The sequence below is a fragment of the Primulina eburnea genome, chromosome 3, assembly GCF_022965805.1.
Source record: "Primulina eburnea isolate SZY01 chromosome 3, ASM2296580v1, whole genome shotgun sequence".
Taxonomy (NCBI): domain Eukaryota; kingdom Viridiplantae; phylum Streptophyta; class Magnoliopsida; order Lamiales; family Gesneriaceae; genus Primulina; species Primulina eburnea.
In genome coordinates, this window is record NC_133103.1 from 9,576,974 (window position 1) to 9,589,883 (window position 12,910).

The 12,910-nt window shown below is 34.3% G+C and overlaps 2 protein-coding genes across 2 annotated transcripts; one reads left to right on the plus strand and one right to left on the minus strand.

Moving 5' to 3' along the window:
• The first annotated feature begins 89 nt into the window (after positions 1–89).
• LOC140826147 (polyubiquitin-like) lies at positions 90–3,381 on the plus strand. The gene is made up of 2 exons (XM_073188305.1): positions 90–1,017; positions 2,611–3,381. The coding sequence occupies exons 1-2, from the start codon at positions 331–333 to the stop codon at positions 3,145–3,147; spliced, it is 1,224 nt and encodes a 407-aa protein (XP_073044406.1). The 5' UTR covers positions 90–330; the 3' UTR covers positions 3,148–3,381.
• Positions 3,382–9,727: 6,346 nt separating this feature from the next.
• Positions 9,728–12,892, minus strand: LOC140826151 (uncharacterized). Its single transcript, XM_073188308.1, has 4 exons — positions 12,300–12,892; positions 10,864–11,294; positions 10,356–10,611; positions 9,728–10,244 (listed from the first exon to the last, which is right to left on the minus strand). Exons 1-4 carry the CDS (start codon positions 12,769–12,771, stop codon positions 10,105–10,107), a joined length of 1,299 nt encoding a protein of 432 aa, XP_073044409.1. The 5' UTR covers positions 12,772–12,892; the 3' UTR covers positions 9,728–10,104.
• Between the last annotated feature and the right edge of the window lie 18 nt (positions 12,893–12,910).

Below are 12,910 nucleotides of genomic sequence, written 5' to 3' on the forward strand. Positions count from 1 at the left end.
CAAGTTTGATAATCTTCTTTGATTTTTCTTTCGAATCATATTAAATATGTTTATGCAAATAATATAATTAGTTTAATAAATTTTGTGTTTTATAAATAAAATGAGGAATCATCCAGAATACGTAGGGACACGGCGAAGAGTCCCGTCATCTCTCGATAATTCCAGACCCCTTAGCGCGCACGCCAAGTCTCCAAAACCTTCCCTTATAAATACCACTCATCCTTCCCTTCACGTTCTATCATCTCAATTTCTTGATCAATCTTCTTTTGTTACAATCCTCTTTTTTCCTGTACCCAGTAAATTCTTGTTTCAGAATCTGTATAATCGAAGATGCAGATCTTTGTGAAAACCCTGACAGGTAAAACGATCACCCTCGAAGTCGAGAGTTCAGATACTATCGACAACGTGAAGGCCAAAATCCAAGATAAGGAAGGGATCCCGCCGGATCAGCAGCGCCTGATCTTCGCCGGGAAGCAACTTGAAGATGGTCGGACTCTGGCCGATTATAACATACAGAAGGAGTCCACCCTCCATCTGGTGCTCCGTCTCCGCGGCGGGATGCAAATCTTCGTCAAGACTCTGACGGGGAAGACGATCACTCTCGAGGTGGAGAGTTCCGATACCATAGACAACGTGAAGGCGAAGATACAAGACAAGGAGGGGATTCCACCGGACCAACAGCGGCTTATTTTTGCCGGGAAACAGCTGGAAGACGGTAGAACTCTGGCCGACTACAATATCCAGAAGGAGTCGACTTTGCATTTGGTTCTGAGGCTACGCGGGGGGATGCAGATCTTCGTGAAGACGTTGACGGGTAAAACGATAACTCTGGAGGTGGAGAGTTCGGACACCATAGATAACGTCAAGGCGAAGATTCAGGACAAGGAAGGGATCCCTCCGGATCAACAGCGACTGATCTTTGCCGGGAAGCAGCTGGAAGATGGGCGTACTCTTGCTGATTACAATATACAGAAGGAGTCGACTCTGCACCTGGTTCTTCGTCTTCGTGGCGGTGAAGTGATTTCAGAGTAAAGATGTTTGGCCAATCTCGCTGTCAACTTTGAAACTATGTTTGATTAATAAGGTTCAATCAAATAAAATCTTTTACCAGTTTATTCAATAAATATTTATAACTTATTTGTCTTATTCTACCGAAAACTAAAATTTTTCATTTTATTCTGTTGTTATTTATACAAAATAATAATTTATTAAAAGTTTATATTTGACGGGTTGAATTTGATTTCAATATTTAAGATTGTATTTGACGGATGTATTTGATGTGATGAATTTGGGATGTTTTTTGTGAAATGATTTTACGAATTTTTATATATAAAACGAGTTAATCATATCGATATTCACAATAAAAATACGATTCGATCCGTGAGATTTTCTCATATAAATTTTTGTCTCAATTCCAAAGTACCTAGATAATATTTTAATCCATACATAAATAGTGGATTTCAATGAGGAGTCCTTCCAAGTATTAGCTAGGTAGTAAATATATTGATTTATTTAATAAAATAAAATTAGTCTTTTAGAATAAATAGCTAAAATATTGAGAAAAGAAACAGATTCAAGCAATATGCTGAATTCTTATGTGCATTCTAGCCTGGTGGAGGAATGCCATTTAGACATTGGGCACCAAAAAATGGCATTTGGACAAAATTTAATTAGTTAAATACTCCCATATTTTTTTGTTTTCATTTAAAATAGATTTAAACGAAACATTTTTCAAATTTCAAATGTGTTGATTTTAATAATTAAATCCTTTTTCAAATACAAATACACATTTTTCAGGCAAAAACATAATTACAGAAGTCGACAATTTCTAGTCATAAAACAAAATCAAAATTGTATTTTTTTAGCTCTTTTTAATATTCATATTTATTTAAGTTTAAACTCTTGAATCGAAATCAAAGAAAGAGTAGAAAGTGATTAATTATCATTACAAAAAGAATAAACTATTTTCAGTTTCGTATCATATTAATTATAAGAAAATCTTCACCTTTTTATTCGTCAAAATAAAACAAGAAATGATGTCGAAGATAATAATATGTTTTTTAAAAAACTATTGTCCAGATAAAATCAAAACATATGTTAAATTCTATGATTTGTCTAAAATTATAATTTTATTTTCATACAAATTAATATGAGATCGTTTCAAGAAACACATTATTTTAGTTTTATATCACCTAATACAATAATTAATTTTAATAAAACTTTTCATCGTCCACAAATTCTCTGTTAATATGTCATATTAATACTAATATTTTAAAATTAGAAACTATATAGTTTGGCAAAACTAATCCAATATATTCTTAATTGACAGTAGATAGTATTTTCAATAAAAATATCTGCTTTAGAAAATAAATCAGATATATTTTGCATTTTCTACAAATATCTGAAAAATATATGTTCTTATATTATTTTTTCAAAAATAATGGAACAATATTTTTGTTATATTATTTTTCCAAAATACTTGACCAGTTGACAAAGATAATAACCAAATTAAATCTTAAAATGAAATATTTCGGGGAGTATTTGTAATTACTATATACTTTAGGGTGAGTTTGAATTTACCAGCAGTATGAAAAACCCCTCAGATCGGAGCGTTTTCAAATCTTGAAAAAAATGCAGATTTTTGTGAAAACCCTAACCGGCAAAACGGTTACCCTCGAAGTCGAGAGTTCCGACACGACCGACAATGTGAAATCGAAGATTCAGGACAAGGAAGGGATCCCGCCGGATCAGCAGAGGCTGATTTTCGCCGGGAAGCAGCTCGAGGACGGCAGAACTCTAGCCGATTACAACATTCAGAAGGATTCTACTCTCCACCTCGTGCTCCGCCTCCGCGGAGGCGGCACGAGCTGGAGAATCCCTTTCGTTGCCAATCACTTGATGAAGAAAATCATGGAGATGAATCAGAAGGCTGAGAAACATCTGATCAAAACTTGGTCCAGGGATTCTACTATTATTCCGGAAATGGTGGGGCACAGGATTGCTGTACACGATGGGAGGAAGCATATTCCGTTTCGTATATCGGAGAATATGGTGGGACACAAGTTAGGGGAATTGCGTCAGCGGCGTCTGCATAGGAAGGATGTTCATGCGCGTGGTAAGGTTGCAAAGAGTCCCAAGAAGAAGTAGAGGACTTTTGGGAAGCATGGCAATTGAAAAGATTACTTCTTGGTGTGTGGAGTTTGATGCATTGGTCTTTAACAGTTGAATGGAATTGTGAAATTGCATTTAAATTTTTGCCTTAGTTTGCGTCTTGTTTTCTAATAACTGTGGATTAAAGGTTCTTGATCAAAAGGCTACGTCAGTTATGAAATACATGCTCATCTCTTTATTGGAATAATGCTAAACTCCACTTCCACGTTCTCTTTTGATCTGTCATTTGTATAGAGTTTAACTAACAGGATGGTGAAGGGAGTGGGTTTACATCTGATGTTTTCCAAAGCAGAGTTCCAGTACACTGTATCCTATCCTCTACCTACAGGGTGTTTGAATAAATTCCAAGTAATCTACTGGGTACATGCAAACTTTGAGTCTCGGTATTTTGCTGGGATGTTGTTCTTTTTTTGGGAATTCCTCCTAATAATAGTTCTCTTAATGTTAATTATGTCGGTCCGTGATGAAAGTTATCATCAATACTTGAAGAGAGCTTTTATTACCACAATGTACAACTTCTGGTATAATGTTGAAGTTTTTGTCATTTACTATTCATTAATTTTCATATCATGTGATTTTTATCTCTAAATGAGTGTGCTATTGGAGTTATTTAACAGCAGTATGTCTTTAAATTTGTACTTTGAGATAATACTTAAATTTTATGATGCTTCTTATAGTTCATCTTCTGTTAAGCAGTCGACGATTGTCTTCGCTAGGCACTTGGTTTTAGCAGCATGTGATGGAGTTACTTCGGATTATAGTAGAAAAATATAGGTTTTGGATTATCGTACTATGCAGGCAATGATTGCTGGAGGCTTGTATTTTGGGAAGATCCGATCTTTGAATTCTTAGAATATGCAAGGTATTTCCTACCTATTTTGTCTCTGTTTTGAGACCACATGTCTATCATTATTTCAGCGAATCAATGTTATGAGTGGTATCTGAAGGTGATATCAGATATGTCTTTGTTCTTAGATCTATCTCTTCCTTCCCGCTCTCTCTCTCTCTCCCACATATAATTTATTTCTAATGCAGACATCTTCATGTGATATCAATTTTAAGTGATTGCTTCCAGTTTAATTAATTTAAGGAAGAAAGATTTCTCAGTTGGCAGTTTTAAGGTTTAGTTATGCCTTGGTGCAGCTAGGGTATGAATAACATATCGATATCCTGGTTTTGTATATTATTTTATGGCTTAAAGACACCTAATTGGTGGAAATTTTAGAGTTTGAACCGGTCTCGCAGACACATTTAGGCACATCTCTAGTAAATAACTGCTTGGTCTCTCTAGTATGAAGAATCTGAATCCAGAAATTGAATTGCGTGCACTTTTTTGGTTCATCTTGATGAACAGATTTTGAGTTGTGTTTCTTGTCTTCCCTTCAATAGTTATTAGGTTGATCGGCTGCAGTTGATGCTTCAGACTGGATAAAAATAGGTTAGTGAAGAATACAGGATAAAAAATTGCAGGACATGTTAGCAAGCTGTCTCTGTACAGTGAATTCGATGATGGAGATAATATCTGTAACGAGTGTGTATTTGAACAAACTCCTGTACAGCCATGATCATTAGCAAGCTCGTCGAGTTCCGTGGGTTTAGTCGAAATTGATTGTTCATCCTTGTAGTTGACTCCAATAAGGTCCGAGTGCTTCACGATTCTTCTATCATTTATCTCCATTGGATTCTCTTTGCCTTGTCTTGTTGTCGTACGAACTAAGCACTTCTGTCTGTGGATAATAATCAAGGCAAGAACTTGTATCTAAATATCACACGAACCATGTTCATTTACATAACCTGCTTGTTTAATTCGGATTGAACACAAAAAATTGTAAAAATGATTGTAATAAGAAAATAACTAAATAAAAAATTATTAATCATTTATTCATTTGATTCAAGTTTTGGTATTTTCAAGCCACTAGATGTTATGTTATGTCTTGCCTCCTAAGGTATTCATGTTGTCTATGTTGCCTCCTAGGATTTTTATGTATTTCATTTTAGAGAAAAGTGATTCCACTAGGTCTCTAACCATTACAGACAAAAGTCGTGGAATCCTATCACTAAACACAACATAGAGATATGGTAGTAAACCATGACGCTCACTGGATTAACTTTTCAAGAACAAAAGCGAACAGAGGTATCCATCATTAGTGAGCTAAGATGGTTAATGTTTGTGACAGTTGGGAGTTTCCGTTGCAAATGCTGAAGGATTGGATAACTGTTTGAACATCACATTCTAGAATCCATTTCTGTCACAGGCCACCATCGTGCCAGGTGAGGAGAAAAACGACCTGGAAAACAATGTATTTTTGCCTAGAGAACATGAGCTAAATATTCCCGAGCCACAACTCCTATACTGAAAAAATCCAAAGAAGAATCAAACGCAGCATCCACATTCAACTTAACGTAATCAACCGGAGGCGAAATCCAGTTGGAGGAAGATATTGATATATATAATTTTTGGTGACAATTTAAAATCGTAATCTGTTTCTAGAACGTTGATATGTTGAATGCATGATATGGATTTTTTAATATAAATTAAATAAATAAAGAAGGAAATTTGATGAATCAGAATTAGTACTTCGAAACTAGATAACATGTTGTATAGTGTATAGTATATAGGTAACTCTAAGGCTTCTTCAAACCGCAGTTCCTTTAGGAAGATCCAAATTCAACGCACTTGTATTCTTACTTTTTTTTATGATATAAAACGTATGTTAATACATTTTACTACATGATGGAGATCTCACTCAAACTATTTAGGACCAATTTCAAGATCTTTCTTCATTCATGAATTTTCTTATCCTGAAATTTTGAAGAATCAATACACACAAAATAACCAAATCAATTCTTAATCACATTGTGAGATTTTGATCTGTGACGAGCCAAACTTGTTTCCCGATGGAGTTTAGGTCTGACGCCCTCGACCCGATTCGGTGGTGGAAGATAGGTCATGTGTGTCTCCGGGCCTCGGTAATCAATATCATAAACCTCAGACTCCACATTTCTAACATGCAATCTCCTCCCTGAAAAACATCGATACAAGTTTAATTATTTTTTACTAATCGTGCATACCTTAAACGATACGAAACATGATAAATAAAAAACAGAACAAACCTAGCAAGACAACACACAACACGAGTTTGAATTTATAAGCAGATTGTATGGAGGTAAAAAAGAATAAAAAATAAAAACCTCTCGAAAGACTTGGCGACGCGATGAGGAAGAAGAGAAATACAATGCCAAGAATTGTAGCCTTGAGTTCCATGGCCCTCCAAGGATAGTCGTAATAAAGATGAAATGAGCTATTTTTGCTTTGTTTTGGAGGTTCTTCTTTGGTCTTTTATATTGGTGGTGGTGGTGGTGGTGGTTGTCTGTGCGTGTGCATAGTTACTAGAGAGAAAAAGTACAGAGCAACGTGACATAATGTACCGGATTCGGTTGGTTTTGTTGCGGGTAGGCCAATGTAACACTTACTCCCGGTGTAGTCATGACATAATATCACCTATTTTATAAACCATTTTTCTTTGTTGGTGGCCTAGATTCAGTCGAGTGAGACGATTCAACACGTTTACAGACAACAAAAAATTGAATTTTAATAAAAATTAAGCAAGATGTGTGTGTGTCTCTCTCTCTCTCTCTCTCTCTCTCTATATATATATATATATATATATATATATATATATATATATATATATATATATATATATATATATTCATGCATTCATTTTGGAGGAGATCCCCAAGATCCAAATGGAGCCTAGAAGAAGAGGAAATAGCTGTAGTTTTTCTCATGGCGGTGCGTGTATAGTCAGGCCCATGCGTGTATGTAATGGATATGCATCTCATTAATAATGATAAGCCATTTTGGCTGGACACTACCTTTTTAAATAAGGGTCAAACGTTTCACGATTTATAAAAATTTATAGTTAATAAAAATGTTTATAATTCTAATATCTTTAAACCGTACAATAGTCTTGATCGCTCTAATGGACCTTTTTTCCTCGATAATTACATTATCTTACAATTTCTGAGTATCAAAGACATAATCTTGAAGTAGAATTTTGATACCGATGGTATGATTTTGTGTGTCATTTTGCCAAAAATAATAACAATTTTGCACAATGGATCTATGTTTTTTTTTTAAAAAAAAATTCCTGGACCACTTACACCATAATGTGTGGTAACAAAATTTGGAATTTAGTTGATACATATATTTTTTACCCTTTTTACTTGCGGTAATCAATCAGATTATTCTTACACTGCATAGAGTAGCAAGGGTGGGTCCGTGGCATGAGTTTCGATTATAATATTTTGTTTTAAAAAAATATTTTATGATCATTTCAAAAACAAAAACTTGTGTGAGACGATCTTACGGGTCGTATTTTGTGAGACGGATATTTATTTGGATAATCCATGAAAAGGTATTAATTTTTATGCTAAGAGTATTATTTTTTATTGTGAATATGGACAGGGTTGACCTATCTCACAGATTGAGATCTGTGAGACGGTCTCACATGAGACCTACTCCATTTCAAATATATAATACAATTTGCATTCAACTTAATTCTTGGGCCAGTTGGGATATTATGTCAAACAAAGTTTGAAAACGAAACGCTATAACATTTACTGATATAATATTCTGGCACAAAAAAATTATATGAGATTGTTTTATATATCAATTTTATTTTACATATTTCTATACGATTCAACATATGAAAAATAATATTTTTTATGTCAAAATTTTAAAATTTATTTTAAATATATATCGAGACAACTGTCTCGCGAATTAAAATCCTTGATCATGAGACTATTTTTGAATTTGAAATCCTTTGCAAGAGTCATGGCCTCGATTAAGAGAGAATCAATTGGATAGATTTTTTTTTTTTTGAGATAAATAAAACTTTAACCAACACAAACACAGATCATATTTACATCCCTGGGATGGAGTCAACAAAGTAATCAGAGAAAGTCCCTTGATTGTAAACAAAAAACTATGGTATTTAAATATTTTTTTAAAACAAACTTTCTGTGATGTAGTACCAATTTATATACAAAATTTACAGGTTTGAGTCGGGAAAACCAGAATTTCGGCAGATGATACATCCATGGTTTTCATATCAAATCATCGACATCATTATATTATACGAACTCCTTGGATTTTTTTGGGCTCAACTTGTGTTTTGTAATCTGAAAACCCAAAATTTATTCACAAATCACAGGCAGAGCAGAGGCAAACTCATGGAGAGTAGCGAGGAAAGAACACAAATTTTGTGTTTCTTTTTCTAAAAATTAGGAAAATTACAATTTTAGTACAATAAGTTTATCTGTTTTGGGATTTAATCTTGTAACTTTACAATAACTTGGATTTTTCCTTTCTGCATGACATTGAATATTACTTATTTGACATCGGTATTCTTCTACGTGACGCATGTGACAAGAATAAAACTACATTAAAATATACATAAACAAAAATAAATGAAAACAACAAACATTTTCCTTCCTATTTTGAATCATTGGATGTTGTTTTGTTTTGTTTTATTTTTTCATTAGGTTAATTTTTATGTAAATAATATCAGTTTTATTATCATCACATACGCCACGTATGAAAAATATGTGTCAAATAAACTATAGTCAATGGATCTAGTGATTTCTTGGTAAAAGATCAAAGCCAAAAATAAATACAAATTATCGTATAAAAAGCTAAGTTTGACAAGTTAAATAACTAGAAATCCAACGTACATTATTAAAATTATAATTTTCCCATGGAAAACACAAAGAAACAAACTAAAATTCAAATACTAAGTAAAAATATTGGAGCAATATTTCCATTTTTTTCAGAAAATAATGCATTGAAATATATTAATATATATCACAATTTGGTGGATAAAAATAATTATTTTTTAATTGATTTTTTTTTTCAAGTATAGGATTTTGTATATAATTGAACACGGTTTCACGAGGGGCCGCAGTGGATGCATGTTACTACATTTATGAAACTTCAATCCATGACAGATTTTGTTAAATAAGATTTGACAGATTCCGGTGGAATTATCCTATTTAAAAACTTATTCAAATTAATTATGAAAAAATCTTACAAAATAATAATCAAATATCGCTCATTTTTTTAATATAAAATTCTTTTTATGTTAATTTTAAAGTTTCATAATATTCTCTTTGGCTAGGAAATGCTGACAAAAGTTAATTCTTAGATTGGAGAAGGTAGATTATATGTTGACTTCCGATTCCACGCTGAAGTAGCTAAGAAGTAAAAACCCCATTAAATTATTATCAATCAGCCAAAAAAGTTAGAATATGTTTGAGTTCAACTCATATTCTATAAATTCAAATGCGAATAAAATAAATTTCAAGTTCACGACAAACTTTTATTTTTCGATTTCACAACAAACATGTTTGAATTCAACTCGTATTCGATAAATTCAAATACAAATCAAATATTTTTCAAATTCACGACAAACTTTTATTTTTCGAGTTCACCGCAAACTTGATCCGTACACCCCACCCATTCACGACATTTGTGTTCCTTCACATTGAAGTTTAAAACATCTTTTTCGATCTTCGAGCTAAGCCTCTACTCAGTTACTGCAGTCTATGATGGAAAATAAAGTTTAGTGTGCATTAATATTCTCTTTTGCATCATGTTGAATTCTGGAGCAAACTTATGTCTGGCTGGTGTGTTGTGCAGGAACCAAACTAGTTTTTCTATAGGATGGATGCTTTATAAAATAGCAAGGATATGTCTAAATTTCAAATTATACATAAGCAGCATTAACATTTCCAACTAGGGGTTGGGATACTGCAATAGCGAAAGGATAATGAGCCGGAAAATATGTAGTTATTGATTGCCCAAAAAAAGATCCCTGACAATATTTTGCAATATGGAGGTATCTGGTTTTTTCTGGAGACGAGACGACATCATCTTGTAGAACAGGTGTATGAATTGAATCCCATGGCTCGCTTCGTCCCAACCACAGATTTTCTTGTGTTGAGTCCCATGATCTCTTCATCCCCATGGCCTTGTTTCTCATCCTCCTCATTGACATCCGAATCTCCATCTAAAAAATGAAATCAGGAGTCAGAAGGTACATTGAAAAATGTTTCTCTTATCTATTAGCTTATTTTCATGCAGGAAGCTCGGTTTAAAGGGAAAAGGAAAGTGGTCTAGCCTGAGGCACTGGCTAGAGAAAATTCAGTGAGGCGTTTGACACAATCTTTAAGTGCTTGGAGCTCAGCTTCTTTCTCGTGGAGTTTAGAATGTGCTTGATGCAGCTCAGCCTCATATTCCTTAATCTGGCTTCCCTGTCTCTCGATGAGTAGATTGCACAACTTCTTATCTAGTTCCGATGGCGATACTCCATTATGTTGGAACGAGTTGAATTTATAGCAATCTTCTTGATGAACTTCGTTTGATAAAAATTCATCCTGCATGACAAAGCTCAGACTGAAGAACAAAATACCCCTTGCTCAAGGAGAATGATGATTTAGATGATTTGAAAATGATTCACGTCAAGTTCATCGGATTGTAGTAATATCTTTAACCCATTCACAAGAATCTTGAAAGAGTAGCAAAATAAAACAGAATTATGAGTTTCATTTATTAACCACTAACTTAATACAAAAAAGGGAAACCAGCGGGTAGCAACTAGCAAGTGATACAGCACTTAAAAAACTCACCTGTAAAAAACCGGTTCTTGCTTCAGTATCGGAACTTTCTATTGCACACCATGGAAGCTTCTGTAATTCAGACTCAAGCTCTACTTCGAGCTGATCTATTTCGAGCACCTCAAGCTGCCGGTCTTCGGTAAGAACACTACTTGTATATTCACCTTCCTCAGTCCAAGATAGACAACATGATTTGATGCTATCTTTACTCTTGGTGCCTGGCTTAGGGAATGAAGGGGCATCGTATATTCTTTCCATATGCTTATTATTTCTCTGGGCTTCTATACTGTTACGTGAGCTAGCTCTTCTTGAAATCTCAGCTTTTAGCTCTTGGACAGTTTTAGCAGTTTCATCCATTGCACAGTTCAGCTTATTAATTTCCACTTTTCCAGCAGACATCATATACATTATTCCAACGCCAACACCCAAACCGAAGGAATTATCTGAAAACGAATTTTAGATGCATTTAGAATACTTGTACACATGGACCAAAATCTGCAACTAGAAACAGAACTAATAATTTTGTGTGTGCAATTCTTCAGCTTGGAACTAACAGATCCGGATGTATTACGTAAAATTATATTTTCTTTTTTATGGCATCAAACAATTTCATTAGGATGGAGTAAAATGAATTCAAGTTCCATTTTCAAAAAGAAAGGAATTCATGCTAACCGAAGATAGTTTCATCCGGTCAATAGCTGTAATGGCTCATTCAAATAAACTATTTTTTTTATTATTGGAGAAACATGATCGCCACAGTAAAATGGGAAGAGACTTGGTAAACTGCTATCCCGTTTTTGTGGGAATTCATAAGCTAAACTTAAAAATGCAATTCTCTGTCACCAGAAAAACTACTCGCGACATATGTACAGTGCTTGAAGCTCTATAATAAAATCCAGGATTAAGATATTTCTTGTGCCACAGCCTTTTTTACCAGTTCTCCTAGAGCACCAATACGATATTCACTAAACATCATGTGAATACACCGGGTCCTGTGTAGAATTTGAATGCTTTGAGGTACTTGCATATGGGGAATTATCAGAATGACTAAATAGCACCACTCCCTACACCAAGGATGAACTTGTTGAAAACCTAATGTTAAAACTATCTATTTCAATCACTGTTCGATATTCTACTAATGTTCTCATAGAAACATCACAACTGAATTAGACAAGATTGATAAGATCTCGTTTAATTTACTTTTATACTGCAACCTAAAGAACACATTTTTAACCTCCTGGTAGAAGTATGATAAATATTTAACACATGGGACACACTTTCTGCACCTTTTGTGCCGTGAAAATTTTCAAAGTGTTAGAACTACACTTTGTGAGTAAGCATTAGTAAAATGCATAACATATTTAGACTATTACTTCTCAAATAACAGCAGAATTTCTTACCACATAGATATACGCAAGGAAACAATTAGTAATAAGAAAGAACCAAACCTTTAGAAACGCAGGATTCACACCTTCCAGCAGCATGCTTTCCAGTTCTCCTCTTCTTCAAGCAAACTGAGATTCTTTTCCCCCTCCCATTTCCTCTCTGCTCTCCCACCAATCCTTTCTCACCACCTTCAACAGGCCAACATTTTTTCACCTTTTTCCCTCCAGCGTTTTTCTCAAGACTTTTAAATCCACTTCCCATTTTCTTGGTGAAGTCCTTAGACCTTGTCTCCGTACTTGAAAATTTAAATATTCTACCATAATTATTTTCTGTCTCACTAAAATTGTCTTCTTGAAAGGCTTCTTCGTAAGGAAATATCGGATCTTGGGTCTGAAGACTTACATTTTGATCGCATTCTTGTCCATTTTTATTGAAATCTGAAACGGGGTTTTCAGTATCGGTGGGGTTTATGAGTTTCTTGGCTAGGATCCCGGATCCTGCCGCTGCAGCTGCTGCCAATAGGACTTGCCACATCCGGATATGAATGCTGTAAGTTCACTACTTACCAGGTTTGGGATTGAAGTGTGAAAAATAGGAAGCTCAAAAGTCTGCATTGGAGAAAAAAGGGGGAGCTCTCAGAGCTTCATTATTGACATTTACTCACTTTGAAAAG

Bases quoted from the DNA above. Each gene is read 5' to 3' on its own strand.
- LOC140826147 (XM_073188305.1), top strand. From the start codon at position 331: ATGCAGATCTTTGTGAAAACCCTGACAGGTAAAACGATCACCCTCGAA. The intron at 1,018-2,610 runs GTGATTTCAGAG...CTCAGATCGGAG, and splicing joins TTCGTCTTCGTGGCGGTGAA to CGTTTTCAAATCTTGAAAAA.
- LOC140826151 (XM_073188308.1), bottom strand. From the start codon at position 12,771: ATGTGGCAAGTCCTATTGGCAGCAGCTGCAGCGGCAGGATCCGGGATC. The intron at 11,295-12,299 runs GTTTGGTTCTTT...ATTCGTTTTCAG, and splicing joins TGAATCCTGCGTTTCTAAAG to ATAATTCCTTCGGTTTGGGT. The intron at 10,612-10,863 runs GTGAGTTTTTTA...TTTGTCATGCAG, and splicing joins CAAGAACCGGTTTTTTACAG to GATGAATTTTTATCAAACGA.